Source organism: Sus scrofa, chromosome 15, assembly GCF_000003025.6.
Source record: "Sus scrofa isolate TJ Tabasco breed Duroc chromosome 15, Sscrofa11.1, whole genome shotgun sequence".
In the NCBI taxonomy this organism is placed as follows: domain Eukaryota; kingdom Metazoa; phylum Chordata; class Mammalia; order Artiodactyla; family Suidae; genus Sus; species Sus scrofa.
In genome coordinates, this window is record NC_010457.5 from 84,372,970 (window position 1) to 84,386,535 (window position 13,566).

The window sequence follows — 13,566 nt, forward strand, 5'->3', positions numbered from 1 at the left end:
TTCATCCATAAGAAACTTCATATTTTCCCTGGAAAGGATTCTAAACCTCACTGGAATAAAAACATACAAAAATACTCAAGTAAATCTGAAGTAGCATAGCCCAAGTGTGAAATGATGTTTAGTGTTTGGGTATCTCTGCTTGTATGAAACATTCTTGGCTGAAAAGCTAAATTTACTTCTGGATAAGTACATTTTCTGACATTCCAGAGAAGTTACTTAATACTTAGTAAAAAGCAGGAAAGAAATGGCTAGACACTGAATTAACTCTTTTTTTCAATCTTCAAAATGACTTTAGGAGCGATAAACAGATACTGAACTGTGGTGAATACTGTTACATTATTACATCAATTTAGACAAGTCAGGAATGTGCCAAAGGGTCACACATTTTAAATCTAAACATTTGGTTCTATATGTAATGCAGCCATGTGTTAGGGCACAGCCATTATATAAGAAGTTGTGGATATATATTTTAAAAAAACTTTTCCTTTTAAGATAACATTATCTTTTTATCCTGTATTTATAGATTTTTAAATCTAATAACCTCCTGATAATTAAGACATAAAACAGCAAAAAAAAAAAAAAAAAACCAAACACAAAACACAGCTACTTCAATTTTAAAAGAGATATTATAAAAAAATACTATCAAAGAAGGAAATTATACCTTTAGCAGCTGGTTCAGTCACCTGCTCTTTTTCACGTTTGGTAATTGAAATGTGTATTTTTTCCTCAACAACTTTCTTTGCTTCTTCAGGCACTTTAAAGATATTAATTATGAAAGACCATTAAAACCAACTACATGAATATCATATAAATAAAAATACATGAGACACTGTGAAATTTAAGAATCAGGACCAAACAATACATTCAATAAGAAACAAAGAACATCAGACAAGGTAGTGAGACATGTTCACTGAACACAAGTTACAAAGATGTTTTTGGTAATTATTATGCTGCCATGTACCTTTGGGTGGTGGAGGTTTGAGTTTCTTAGGAATGGGCACTGGCACTTTTTCTTCAGGGACCACTTTCTTCAGCACTTTAAAATATCAATATTAACAGATTAAAAAACCTGAACCAGATTTCTTAAGAGTAGTAAGAACAAAGAATTAAGAAATACGATGCACAACATAATGTCCCAAACACACATGTGATTGGTACACTGACACGGCAACAGGGATGTGGAGTTTGACAGACATGTAGGAACCACAGGTCTCATAACTGATAATGTTTTTCTCACCCTACCTTTAGCTGGTGGGGCCTTTGGTTTTGTGGGAACTGGTTCTTCCTGGACAGGCTTTACTGGGATAGGCTTCTCAGGTTCTTTAAAAATACATACAGGGTATTTAATGTTAGATATTTTTGTTAGAGCATAAATAACAATGATATTTCTTTGGCAGACTCAAAGAATTAAAATATTATATCTTATCTACAGCATAGTCATAGCTTCTAGAGGTGAGTGAGAATCTGAGGTACAAGCAGAATAACATCTAAAAGACTCAACAAATTTTTATTCCCATTTCCTCCCTGCTATTTACTTTAATTAGGTAATTGCGGCTTTTTACATATTATATTTCATTTCACTTCAGGTAGACAAGACATGGTTAAAACTCCTTTCCATATAATATTGGTTTTTAATTCTCTCTGTAAAACGACACATAGGCTGTGAAACATCAGCAATTGAGTTAGTGAAATAATATTGATTTATTTTGAAGTTCTAACAGAAACTTATTCCTAGAAATTTGATGTTCATTAGATAAAACACACTCCTTATGGTGGCCTTCTTCACTGTCTTTGCTTTTGAATCAGTCTTTGTCAAGTTTTGCTGATGGGATCCTTGAGGGGAGGTATTTTCCCAACAGCCTACCATGTTTGATAATAACAAGCTTCAGAATGAGAGACATTCAGAAATTTTGGATCATGTTTTAGAATGATCAAGGGCACTTCAAGATAAAACTCCTAACTTTTTGGAGAAAGAAACTTAGCGACATTTGCTATTTTACATAGGAGCAGAAAGGAGAGGGGAAATCGATGATTCCCAGAACCAAAGTCTAACAGTATCTTCAAGATTTATAGATTTTTTTCCTTAGAAGTTATCTAAGAAAAAAAATTCTGAACTTGCCAAACAAAACAAAGTTCTTTCCAAATTTCTTTGGGCATCCATATTTTTATCCTGTTCTAATGGAATCTTCACATATTTAATGTGGTTTCAGGTTTGCAGTTCTGCTCATACCTGTGACATGTTCTTCACGTTCTTTATACTCTTCATAATGTTCAAATTCACGTTCCTCATACTCTTCATATTGGTCATATTCTTCTGTTGGTTCATATTCCTCAAATTCTTTATAATCATATTCTTCATATTCCTCATACTCCTCTTCCTGTTGTACTGAAACAGTTTCTTCTTCTCGGGCGTAAGCCCATTCTTTCTCTTCTGTTACAGTAATTTCTGGAATAATATTGACAACAGCAGCATTTTACTTGAAGCCCATTGAGGTACCATAGTGCTAATATGCTGTGATTTCACTCCTTGGTGATGGCCTCATGCACTGGTTATGGGAGACCCTGACTGTCCTCCGATGGGCAAGGTATTACAGGGTGTACATTTGCTATTTATGATCTCAAATGTTAGATTCCGTGCCTTTAGTCAACAATAAGCCAATAAAGGAGGAGAATCAAATTATGAACTAGCAGGCAAAGAGCTGAATAGTTTCATGCTTCATTTTGTTATTTAGTCAAAGCATAATATACCTTTAGTGACAGGAGGTTCTCTTTTTGGAACTTCGATGGCTACCTTTTCTTCTTTAACAGCTATTTTCCTGATTTCAGTCACTTTAAAAAGAGTAATTATTAAAAATGAATGGAAAGATTCAGAATAATATATGTTAAGAGTAATTGTGTATGCACAATCCAAGGACAAAGATGACCATTAACTGTGCTCATTGTTTAAAATTTTCATTTAAGTGGTAAGAAAAATCAATAGACTTGGAAATAAATATGGTCTCATATACATATGAATACTTTTTTCTAAGCTACTTAATACCTAAATGACATTGAATAACTTTAAGAAGACCAAGTAGTGTTTATAAGAGAATTAAATAAGACAACTAGACAGTATAAACAATAACTATCAAACAAGCATTAGACACAAACTTGTGTTATATGAACAGTTTCTTCATTTTAATTCTAAGGTAGTTTCATATCCTCTTTTGGCACAATGTAAAAAATTGGGAATTTAAAAAATGTTTAATTTCATCAAAGATTGCCACACAAAACAAGCATTGTGGTAAAGGAGTTCAGTATATAGACAAATAAAAACATTAGAAGACAGTGCATTTTAAGGGAAAGTATCCACACATGTTTGGGGAGAGCTTCCCTTTTTTTTTTTTTTGAGAAGAAGAGAAAATATTTTTTGGTATCAGAAATGTTTAATTTTGAGGTGATTTGGAATAGCATATGCATACTGTTTACTTTGTAGTACTTATTTAAATTTTTTTCTTTAAGGACCCCAACTTCACTACATTAGTTTCTATACCTATAAGCTTATTTTTATTTTTGGAAAAGTTGGTATACCTTTTTCTGGTGGCTCCTCCACTTTTTTAGGTTTGAGTCTTGGCACTTTTTCTTCTGGAATAGCTCTCTTAGGTTCCTCGGGCACTTTAAAGACAGATTTCATTTTAAAGAACTGTTTCCAATTTTAAATGAAAATATTTTTCATTTTAAAGAATTATTCAAACCACAAAAAGGGAGTTGTAACTACTCAAACATAAAAAACCTGACATTTTCATTAATTCAAACATAAAACAACAAGTAAAACAATGACAACAACAACAAAACAACACCCATAATTAGTGGATTTGGTAAAGAGAAGTGGGGAAGTACAATGTTCTGTGTATTGAAAAGCCCCATGTACCTCTTGGTCTTGGAGGTTCCACTTTTTTAGTTACAGCAACATGAACTTTTTCTTCCTGGGTTATTTGCATGTGCCTTTCAGTCACTTGAAAGATAATTTTAGGATTAAGGAGTTATATTACTTAAAGTGGAATTTTAAAAAATTCATTAGCCAGAAAGTATTGTGATTTTAGAATGTAACGTTTTCCAAGATACACACAAATAACAAGTAAGTAATACTCCACCATAGACAAGGCAATAATACCTCATTGCCACCAACGTACACCAGTGACCTCCATGTAAAAGGCGTGACTCAAGGACACAGTGAGAGAACAAGAGACAAGCTATGTTTCTAGTTGCTGTGCTAGGGGGTTCATTTACCTTTGGTGGGAGGTGGTTCTTCTATCTTAGCCACCTTGGGAGGAGCCCTTTTTTCGGGAACTGGTTTCTTAGGCTCTTCTGGCACTTAAAAGATATTAGGCAACATGGTCACACCCACAAATGTGAGAAACACTAAACATAGGCACACTTATTTTCTTGTTAATGTTGTAAAAATTTGATGACTGTACTAACAGAAGATTTCAAAAAACAGTCATTATTCAAGAACAAAGGAAAGCCCAATTATACCTTTGGCTGGTGGCACTTTTTCTTTTTTGGGAACTGCAGCAGGTATTTTCTTTTCTGGCACAATTTTCTTAGGTGCTTCAGGAACTTCAGAAAGATTAGATTTAAGATTAGTTTGCATTATGGAAGAAATAACTTCATTTGGGGGCAAAGAACTCACTTTTTGAAAAGGTCGCACATTTATACAATCAATGACTATACTCAGTAAAAATGTTTACACTTACATGCTGACAAAAATGGAGGCAGTTATCTTAACTAAAGGCATTATAACTATTAAGGTAAATGGTATCCCATTTCTTTGAAAGAGAATTGTACCTTTAGCTGGTGGAGGCTCTTCTATTTTAACAGGAACTTTTGGTTTCGGTACCATTTTCTTCTCAGGCACTTGAAAAGATTATTAAATACATTTGTGGAAATGCCCAGATTTCTTTTTAATAAACATTTAAGGAATATTTTAATTAAACATGATATTTAGCAACATTTGCAATACAGACAATAAATTAATCACAAAGAGGACGTTAAGAATGGGACAACACACACACAGATAGGGCTAGAATTTAAGAGTTCGTCTACCTTCAGCTGGTTCAGCTTCCACTCTCTCAGAGATTAAGTGCACCTCTTCCTCTACAATATATTCCTCAGGCTCTTCCATCACTTTAAAGACATCAATTTGAAAGAAGATAAGTTGTAATGTTTTTCATGTTTAACTTTAGCTATACTTTATTATGTCAAAGAGAAATTAAAACAGTAAAAGTTTAACACTTTCCAAAGCCCTGTTCTCGTTTCAAATACTCAGAGAAGAAGATTTTAATGAAAGCATATACCTTAATGAAGATTATGGGAAATAAATGTCAATAATCTCGTTTTTAAGTATGTCATAACAATAACAATGTTGTATTCACAAGAACAGGACAAGCACAAGACAGAAAAGCAATTCTCACAGCTAAATTAACAAGAACACAGGAATTTGAAGATGAGTTTCAAAAATAACACAGCACTCTAGTTTTGAAGGCTGTAGGGTGGAAGAAGCATATACTTGAGGGATCATAAATAGGTTTATAAGAAGGAAAAGACCTGTATTACACATGAAAAACCTACTGAGGCCTTGGAAACAAGCTTTTTTCCCCAATTTTGTAAGAGCAGATATGGTGGATGAGGCAAGAGTCTTCACATGATTTATGAGCCTATGTGTATAAAGGTGATTATAGAATAGAAAGATTTGGTTACAAACATTAGAAGTAAACTTAACAGGCTACCTATTCATCTTTTCCCTAAATCTTTTGGGTTTAATAAAAAATGCAGGGATATTATAAAATCTCTTTCTCTTTTTTTTTTCTCATGGCATGTAGAAGTTCCTGGGCCAGGGATTGAACCCGAGCCCAGCAGTGAAACACTGGGTCTTTAGCCCACTGAGCCACCAGGGAACTCCAAAATGTCTCTCCTTTTCATTAGTCTATTGTACTAAAATAAATTTATAATGCACACTGTCAAAAACTGAAATTAGATTCATGCAACGAGAACTTTCCTGTGTACCTGTTATGTTTGGTTTCCTGCACATTTCTAGAAGGAACAGAGCCCTCTGTGACTCCATCACATTCCTGACTTATGTCTGACATCCTGGCGTTTCCCAGAAAGCACCGCAGAACTGGTAGGCTTGCTCTAAGCCATTCCATTAAGACCACACATCTGGATTTCACATGAACTTTTCTTCCGAGTGGAGAAGAAGCAGGGCACCTTTTATTAGCCAGAGAGGCACCCAAGGGCATCTAACTGTACAATTCTACTCATCTTTTCATTGGGAAGACAGTTAATTTGTTAAGAAACTTATTTATTTCTCTTTAAAGCAGAGCTACATTAGAACTGTTTCAGTAAAGTTCTTCTGAATATATATCTCTGAATATATAGCTTTAGCCAGAATGCTCAACCTTAGCAGTGAACCTAGTGGTGCCTTTTATTAAAAGGGCATCATGACATTGAAATAAAGCTTGTTGTTCAGTCTTCAAACTATAGAGAACTAGGATTATAGGTATGGGAATATCTGAATAACAAGTTGTCCAAATTTAAAGATACCAGATGACTGTTTTCTCCATACATGAAATATTGTGTTCAGTGTTTTTCTCTCTCAAAGGTGGCCTTGACTTCTGAAATGTAATAAGGGAATATAATTTCTTAGTCATTTAAAATCTGTGAGTCAGGACACCCCAGGGAGTTGTGCTACCCACACTGCTTATGTTATCCATGTTTTAGATATTAGATTACCAAGGTGAAGATTATGCTATCCCACTATACTGAAACCAGGTCGATCTATTGAAAGGATATATGGAGTATTTGCACCATTAGCTACCCATAAATATATGAAGACTTATTTCCCATATGGCCAAGTATGAGGGAATAGACAAGAAATACATTGGATGTTTAATTAATACTCCTAAATCCTGTGTTTTGATCAAAAGATGCATCTAATAAGGCCAGGAAATGTTCACTGAATTTATGTCACTTTCATTCATCCAATAAACAGTCTATGAAAGAAAACAACTCATCAAGTCTCCAGGTCACCTCTAGCTTATTTGCATTGTTTACCTTCATATTCTGTAACCTCCACTTCCTCCTCCTCCTCTCTTTCCTCTTCTCTATAAACTGAAACAGATACTCTTTCCTCTTCTTCTGAATAACTCCATTCCTTCTCTGCAGATATTTTAAAAGATAATATTTAATTTAAATTCAGCCTGAATATCCCACTGAAATCCTGACAATAGCCATGTGTCCCCTATAGATGGACACTGTTCCCACTCTGCTTAGGGGGTGGTGTCACAGCACTTCCTCATTATAAGAAGGAGAGAGCTGATTTCAGATGAGGGGACAGTACAGCCCAAGACTGAGAAGAATATTTAAATTATGTCCAAACGTGGCCACTTGCACGATTATCACATGTTCAGCACCCCATTCACTCTCTTAAGAGTGATTCAGACACAGGGCAGACACAAAAGACTCAATCTCAGAAGCTATAACAGACAGACACTGTATAAGGACAACTTCTAAAGTAACCAGTGTGGAAAGAAGAAAAGGCTTGGAGGAAACAGCTGCAAACTCATTTCTCCCCTCACTTCTGATTAGATACCTTCATGCCGCATGACTTCCACTCTCTGAGGAACTGCAACGGAGAGTTTTTCTTCAGCAACAAGTCTTTTTTCTTCTATGACAGTTTTCTTAGAAACTTCAGCTTGAAGAAAGCATTAAAGTTGAAGCTTAAGAATCAAGAATCTTAACTATTCTCTCTCCCTAATGTTTGGGGAAGATTTGCACAGTTCACCACTTTCACAAGCAAAATGAGAAACGAATTACATAACATATCACAAGTATTTACACAGAAAAATTCTATTCAAAGAGAGACAAAAGGTCAGTACAAGATGATGCCAAATAGGAAAAAGAATTCATCAGCTAAAAGATTTTTGTCAGAGGCTTGAGATAAATCCTACCTCGAGGAGGAGGGGCTTTCTTAGTGACAGGAACTGGCACGGGAACTTTCTCCTCTGGGACAGGTTTCTTAGGTGGAGCTGGCACTTGGAAAACATTGTACACTTTTAGAACCTCACAATTCATCTCACTGAAGCCCAACACAAAACACAGAGACACGCTCACTGTGCACACAAATTGCAAAACTAACAACAATATCGTTTGCCTCTGGAACATAATATTATGAAGATGGTTCTTGGAAAGATGGAGAGACATACCTTTTGGTGGTGGAACTTCTTCCTCTTTCCGAGGAACTGGTCTTTTTTCTTCGGGAACTTTCTTCTTTGGTATTTCTGGCACTTAAAGGATAGTATTTGCTTTTAAAATTCTCAGAAAGGCAAAGTAGATGAGCAACATAGAACTGGCACACCCATTAAAGAAGACATGCAATTAAAGAAGTTTGAAGGAAAGACAAGGTTATTTCATAGAGGTGGGATGAAGTACCTGCTGGTGGTGGAGATTCTTCTCTTTGAGTGACAACAGTTATCTTTTCTTCTGTGACAACCCTCTTCTGTACTTCAGCAACTTGAAAAGACATTAATTTTTAGAGTTGACTTTTTATTTTCCAAAGTAGCTAATGGACAATTATTTTGTAAGAAAGTTGGCAGGTAGACAGACAGTTTTGTTGAATCCTTACACCATAAAACATTCATTTCAAACGAAACTAAACTAACAGATAATTAAACACAAAAATGTTTTGTACTGAAGACGTAATATAGGGCTTCTTTATTAAGCAAGTCACTGTACCTTTAGCTGGTGGAGCTTCCTTTTTCTTTGCAACAGGTACAGGCACCTTTTCTTCAGGGACAGGTTTCTTTGGCACCTCTGGGACTTAAAAGTTTTTAAAATAAAATGTTACTTCAGACATATATAACTTTTATGAATGGATATAGGTACATATACAAGTCTTTATACAGCTCATTAATGTTATTATAGATTTTCTATGCATCAGCAAAATAATGCAGAAAATTAAACTATAGTATTCTAAAGGTCACAATGTGATATATATCCCAAGTAATGTTACAGAAGTATTTAGGTGATTAAAAATGAGTTATATATATGAAGGATATGTACAGAATTCATTTTCTCTGTATGCTGGTATACTTTTGATAAAAAATCAGTAATTACACAAACAACATAGTGTGTGGATATAGTATATAAAAATCTCTTTATGCTTTGTATTCAGAAATGAAATTCATAACTACAATGGCTGTAATTTACCTAAGACCACGGACTATGATGTCATCAGAATGGTTGTATCTACAGCATTACTATTTTTTCCATTTCTCCCCTGATTTTTTTTTTGTTTGTTTTTTTTAGGGCCACACCCACAGCATATGGAGGTTCCCAGGCTAGGGGTCTAATCAGAGCTGTAGCTGCCAGCCTATGCCACAGCCACAGCAACATGGGATCCGAGCCACATCTGTGACCTACACCACAGCTCATGGCAATGCCGGATCCTTAACTCACTGAGTGAGGCCAAGGATCGAACCTGAAACCTCATGGTTACTAGTCAGGTTCGTTAACCACTGAGCCACGACGGGAATTCCTCTCCCCTGCCCTGAATTTTTTTTTTCTTGGTTGTTCGCCTGTAGTAGCTACAAAACTCAGGAAACACCCTTGTGCTACGGTAGCCCTCTCAATATGACACCTATGTGTCAGCACTTTGGGGAGTTCTGTGTACAAAATTTTGTGGGTATGTACATATGTGCTTTTCTCTAAGAGGCTCCATAGTTCCAGTAGGGTCTATGACCCCCAAAAGGTTTACAATGAGTTTAATTTATCTATTCTAAGTGTTGATAATGTTGAATTTTTAAGTTGCAGATGTAATTTAACAGCATGCACTATGAGTAGCAATTGTTTCCATTTTAAATAAGATACCGGCAGTTTTTATGAACCTCTGCACCTCCACACTTGCATTTATAATATCTTGATGTAGTTATACAGATACAGATTGACATGTACACATTATGTTATGTGTATATTGGATGTTTATAAACACATGTTATTGGAGTTCCCGTTGTGGCGCAGCAGAAACGAATCTGACTAGGAACCATGAGGTTGTAGGTTTGATCCTTGGCCTCACTCAGTGGGTTAAGGATCTGGTGTTGCGGTGAGCTGTGGTGTAGGTCACAGACATGGCCTGGGTCTGGTGTTGTTGTGGCTGTGGTGTAGGCCGGCGGCTACAGCTCCGATTAGACCCCTAACTTGGGAATCTCCACATGCTACCCATGTGGCCCTAAAAGGAGAAAAAGACAAAAAACAAAAACAAAAACAAAACATGTTACTAAGTGTGTTTATTTTTATGGATAAGTGAGACATACCAAGAGGCCTTGGTTTTAGTATTGGTTTTAGCAATATAACCTGTTCCTTATAATTATATGATTTTCATATAATCATATTTTAATGATTAATCAGAAATCATTCCTTAAAAATCATTTGCTTAAAGACTGTAAGAAACAAAAACATTAATTTGAAAAGATACCTGCACCCCAATGTTCATAGAAGCATTATTTACAATCACTGAGGTATGGAAGCAACTTAAGTTTCCAAGAGATGAATGAATAAAGAATATAATGGAATATTGCTCAGCTATGAAAAAGAATGAAATGTTGCCATTTGCAGTAACATGGATAGACTTGAAGGTAATGGATAAATTAGACAGAGATAGACAAATACTCTATGAAATTGCTTATGTGTAAAATCTAAAAAATACAGCTAGTGTACATAACAAAAAAGAAGTAGACTCACAGACAAGAAGAACAAGTTAGTAGTTACCAGTGGGAAGAGGGAAGGGTGAAGGACAATATAGAGAGATTAAGATGTATAAACTATTAAGTATAAAATAAGCTATGAAGGTATATTGTATAATACAGGTAATATAGCCAATATTCTAATAGCTATAAATGGAGTATAACCCTTAAAAATTGTGAATCACTATGTTGTACACCTGTAACTTATATTGTATATCCACTATACTTCAATTAAAAAATTTTTTAAAAGACACAGAATTCTAAATATCCAAGAGTTTGAAAGAAGCAGATTTAATTCAGGAAGAAAACAGAAACATTGAGAAATCAGGCAAAAGGGAACACTACATAAAATGAATGATTTCTATAAGCCTGCTTTCTCCTGAGCTGGATCATGCTTGATCTCTCTAACTAAGATGTGTGCAGTTTGCCATTTCATTGCCTTTATAAAGTAGTGACTTTTATCACTAAACACCCCTCCCCCAAACCACCAAGTCAAAAACAACTAAAGCAAGAATTAGCACATTGTAATTCAAAAGTATCTATATGAAAGTTCCCCGACTCACTAATTAGATAATTGCAACATTTACGGCAAATATCAATGTTCAATTAATGTCTCAAGAAACACAGTAAAAGTAAATGTCAAAAATTGATAGATTTCCAACTATTTAAGAGTAGGCATTATTGACTTCTCAGAAGAGTGGCAGTTACTAGCAGCACTGTATTTCCCTCATTAACATGCAGTTCTGCCAAATACTCTCCTGTTAGTCTCTGTATCTGGTCATAACTCATGAAAGTTTTTCTTTTTTTTTATTACAAAAAAGTCACACAGTTGAGGGGTGAATGAGTTTTTCCTAGAAACATGCCTGTAGAAAATGAGTTTCATAACTATCTCTTCTTTCTCTAACAGCAGGAAGATATTAAAAATTTAAGATAGTTTGATATAGTTACTTTTTAAAAGTAAATTCTTTTAATGTTCAGTATCATACATAATGTATGTCAAGAGTGTAGCCCCTGAAGCTGACAAACAAGTGGAAAAACACAAGGGGCATGTAAAAGACACACAGAGAAAGATACATAGTACGTACAAAGACCAATTAAACAAAGGAATGGAATTTGGGGCAAAGGGTCACCCCTTGATCAGTTCTGCTGTACCTTTTGGGGGAGCAGGGGGTTCCTTCTTAGGCACAGGAATTGGCTTTTTCTCCTCTGGCACAGGCTTCTTGACTTCAGGAACTTTAAAGACACCATTGTTGAAACAATGTTGAGAACTCTAATCTCCTTCTGAGACACTTAAGATTACATTAAGGCATAAATCCCCAATAAGAGTGTAAGAATTTAGGAAGTAATTTAATAGGCTCTACATGTGATAGAAATACATGCTAAATACATCAATACCATAGAGACATTACATATATTACATGAAGGTGACAAAGACCCAATTACAGTGGTCTGGAGTCTAAAAGTATTACTGACACTTGGCAACACGTTCACATGTGTTAATGAAATCAACACACAGAATTAATATATATTACAAATAGTTTACTGATGCTATTCCATTAATACACGAATCCCATAGAAGAAGGTACAAGAAGACAGACACTAAGATTTTTTTTTTTTCAAAAATATGATTCTACCTTTGGCTGGTGGGGGCTCCACCTTTTTAGGAACAGGAACAGGGACCACTTCTTCTGGGACTGGTTTCTTGGGTGGCTCTGGGACTTTAAAAAAAATGGGCCAATTTTGAGAAATTGTGCATTTTGACAAGGCATATGGTGTGGCAAGACTTAAAGAGTATACATTCTAGTTTTATACCAATAGAATGCATGAAAATTACGTGTTACAAGCAAAAACAAAGGGCCACGAAGCAGTGGTTAATTAGAAAGCATGACTGACGTTCACTTTAACTGCAGGAACCGCCACTTCCCTAAGAACAGGTAGGAGCACCCCTTCCTCAGATATGCCGGTGTCTGTTCCTCAGATATCAGTTTTAGAAACTTTACTTTTATAAAGCAGCTGCTTTAGAACCATTGCGTTAGATTATCTTGAACAATTTTGTATCCTCTACTTTGACTGGGGGCACAAGGGGGTCTGTGTGGGGAGGAGGGCCCCAATTTGAAGCTGCTGCCAATTTCCAAGTTATGACTTCTGGGTACCAATCATGACATCACTGCTGTGGGGTTGGGAAGGGTTGCTCAGAAGCACACAATTATCCAGTATTTCCCCATACAGATGCAATTGATGCTCAGAAACATGGATACTAGTAAAATAGGAAATAATGAGTTTTGAGCATTTATTACCATAGTTTTATAACATAATTTATTTAATTATAAGTTTATATTATTTAACTTTTTTTTTTTTTTGTCTTTTGTATTTTTAGGGCCACACCCACGGCACATGGAGGTTCCCATGCTAGGGGAAAATTAGAGCTGTAGCTGCCGGCTTTTACTACAGTCACAGCAATGCCAGATCCGAGCCGCATCTGTGACCTACACCACAGCTCATAGCAACGCTGGATCCTTAACCCACTGAGTGAGGCCAGGGTTCGAACCCGCAACCTCATGGTTCCTAGTCAGATTCGTTTCTGCTGCTCCATGATGGGAACTCCTATATTATTTAACTTTTAATCATGGAAGTGTTAAACACTGGGTAGCAAAATTCCTGAAAATTTAACCATCAGCTCTACCATGAGATGGTAGAAACTTATTTCAGGATATTGTCTTTCCATTTCCAAAGACATTTCACTAGATTGTAAGCTCCAGGAGTTGTCATTCCTTCCTCCGGTACCCTC

The 13,566-nt window shown here is 35.6% G+C and overlaps 1 protein-coding gene across 1 annotated transcript in view; it reads right to left on the reverse strand.

The window, feature by feature from the left end:
• TTN (titin) overlaps positions 1 to 13,566 on the reverse strand; it is a 274,368-nt gene that overhangs the window by 146,017 nt on the left and 114,785 nt on the right. The window contains 19 exon segments of the mRNA XM_021075901.1: positions 662 to 754; positions 962 to 1,036; positions 1,243 to 1,320; positions 2,231 to 2,446; positions 2,749 to 2,829; positions 3,571 to 3,654; positions 3,911 to 3,994; positions 4,270 to 4,353; positions 4,516 to 4,599; positions 4,828 to 4,896; positions 5,086 to 5,166; positions 7,093 to 7,197; positions 7,631 to 7,732; positions 7,989 to 8,072; positions 8,244 to 8,324; positions 8,470 to 8,550; positions 8,773 to 8,856; positions 11,931 to 12,011; positions 12,413 to 12,496. Coding sequence (XP_020931560.1) covers positions 662 to 754; positions 962 to 1,036; positions 1,243 to 1,320; positions 2,231 to 2,446; positions 2,749 to 2,829; positions 3,571 to 3,654; positions 3,911 to 3,994; positions 4,270 to 4,353; positions 4,516 to 4,599; positions 4,828 to 4,896; positions 5,086 to 5,166; positions 7,093 to 7,197; positions 7,631 to 7,732; positions 7,989 to 8,072; positions 8,244 to 8,324; positions 8,470 to 8,550; positions 8,773 to 8,856; positions 11,931 to 12,011; positions 12,413 to 12,496 — 1,731 coding nt within the window.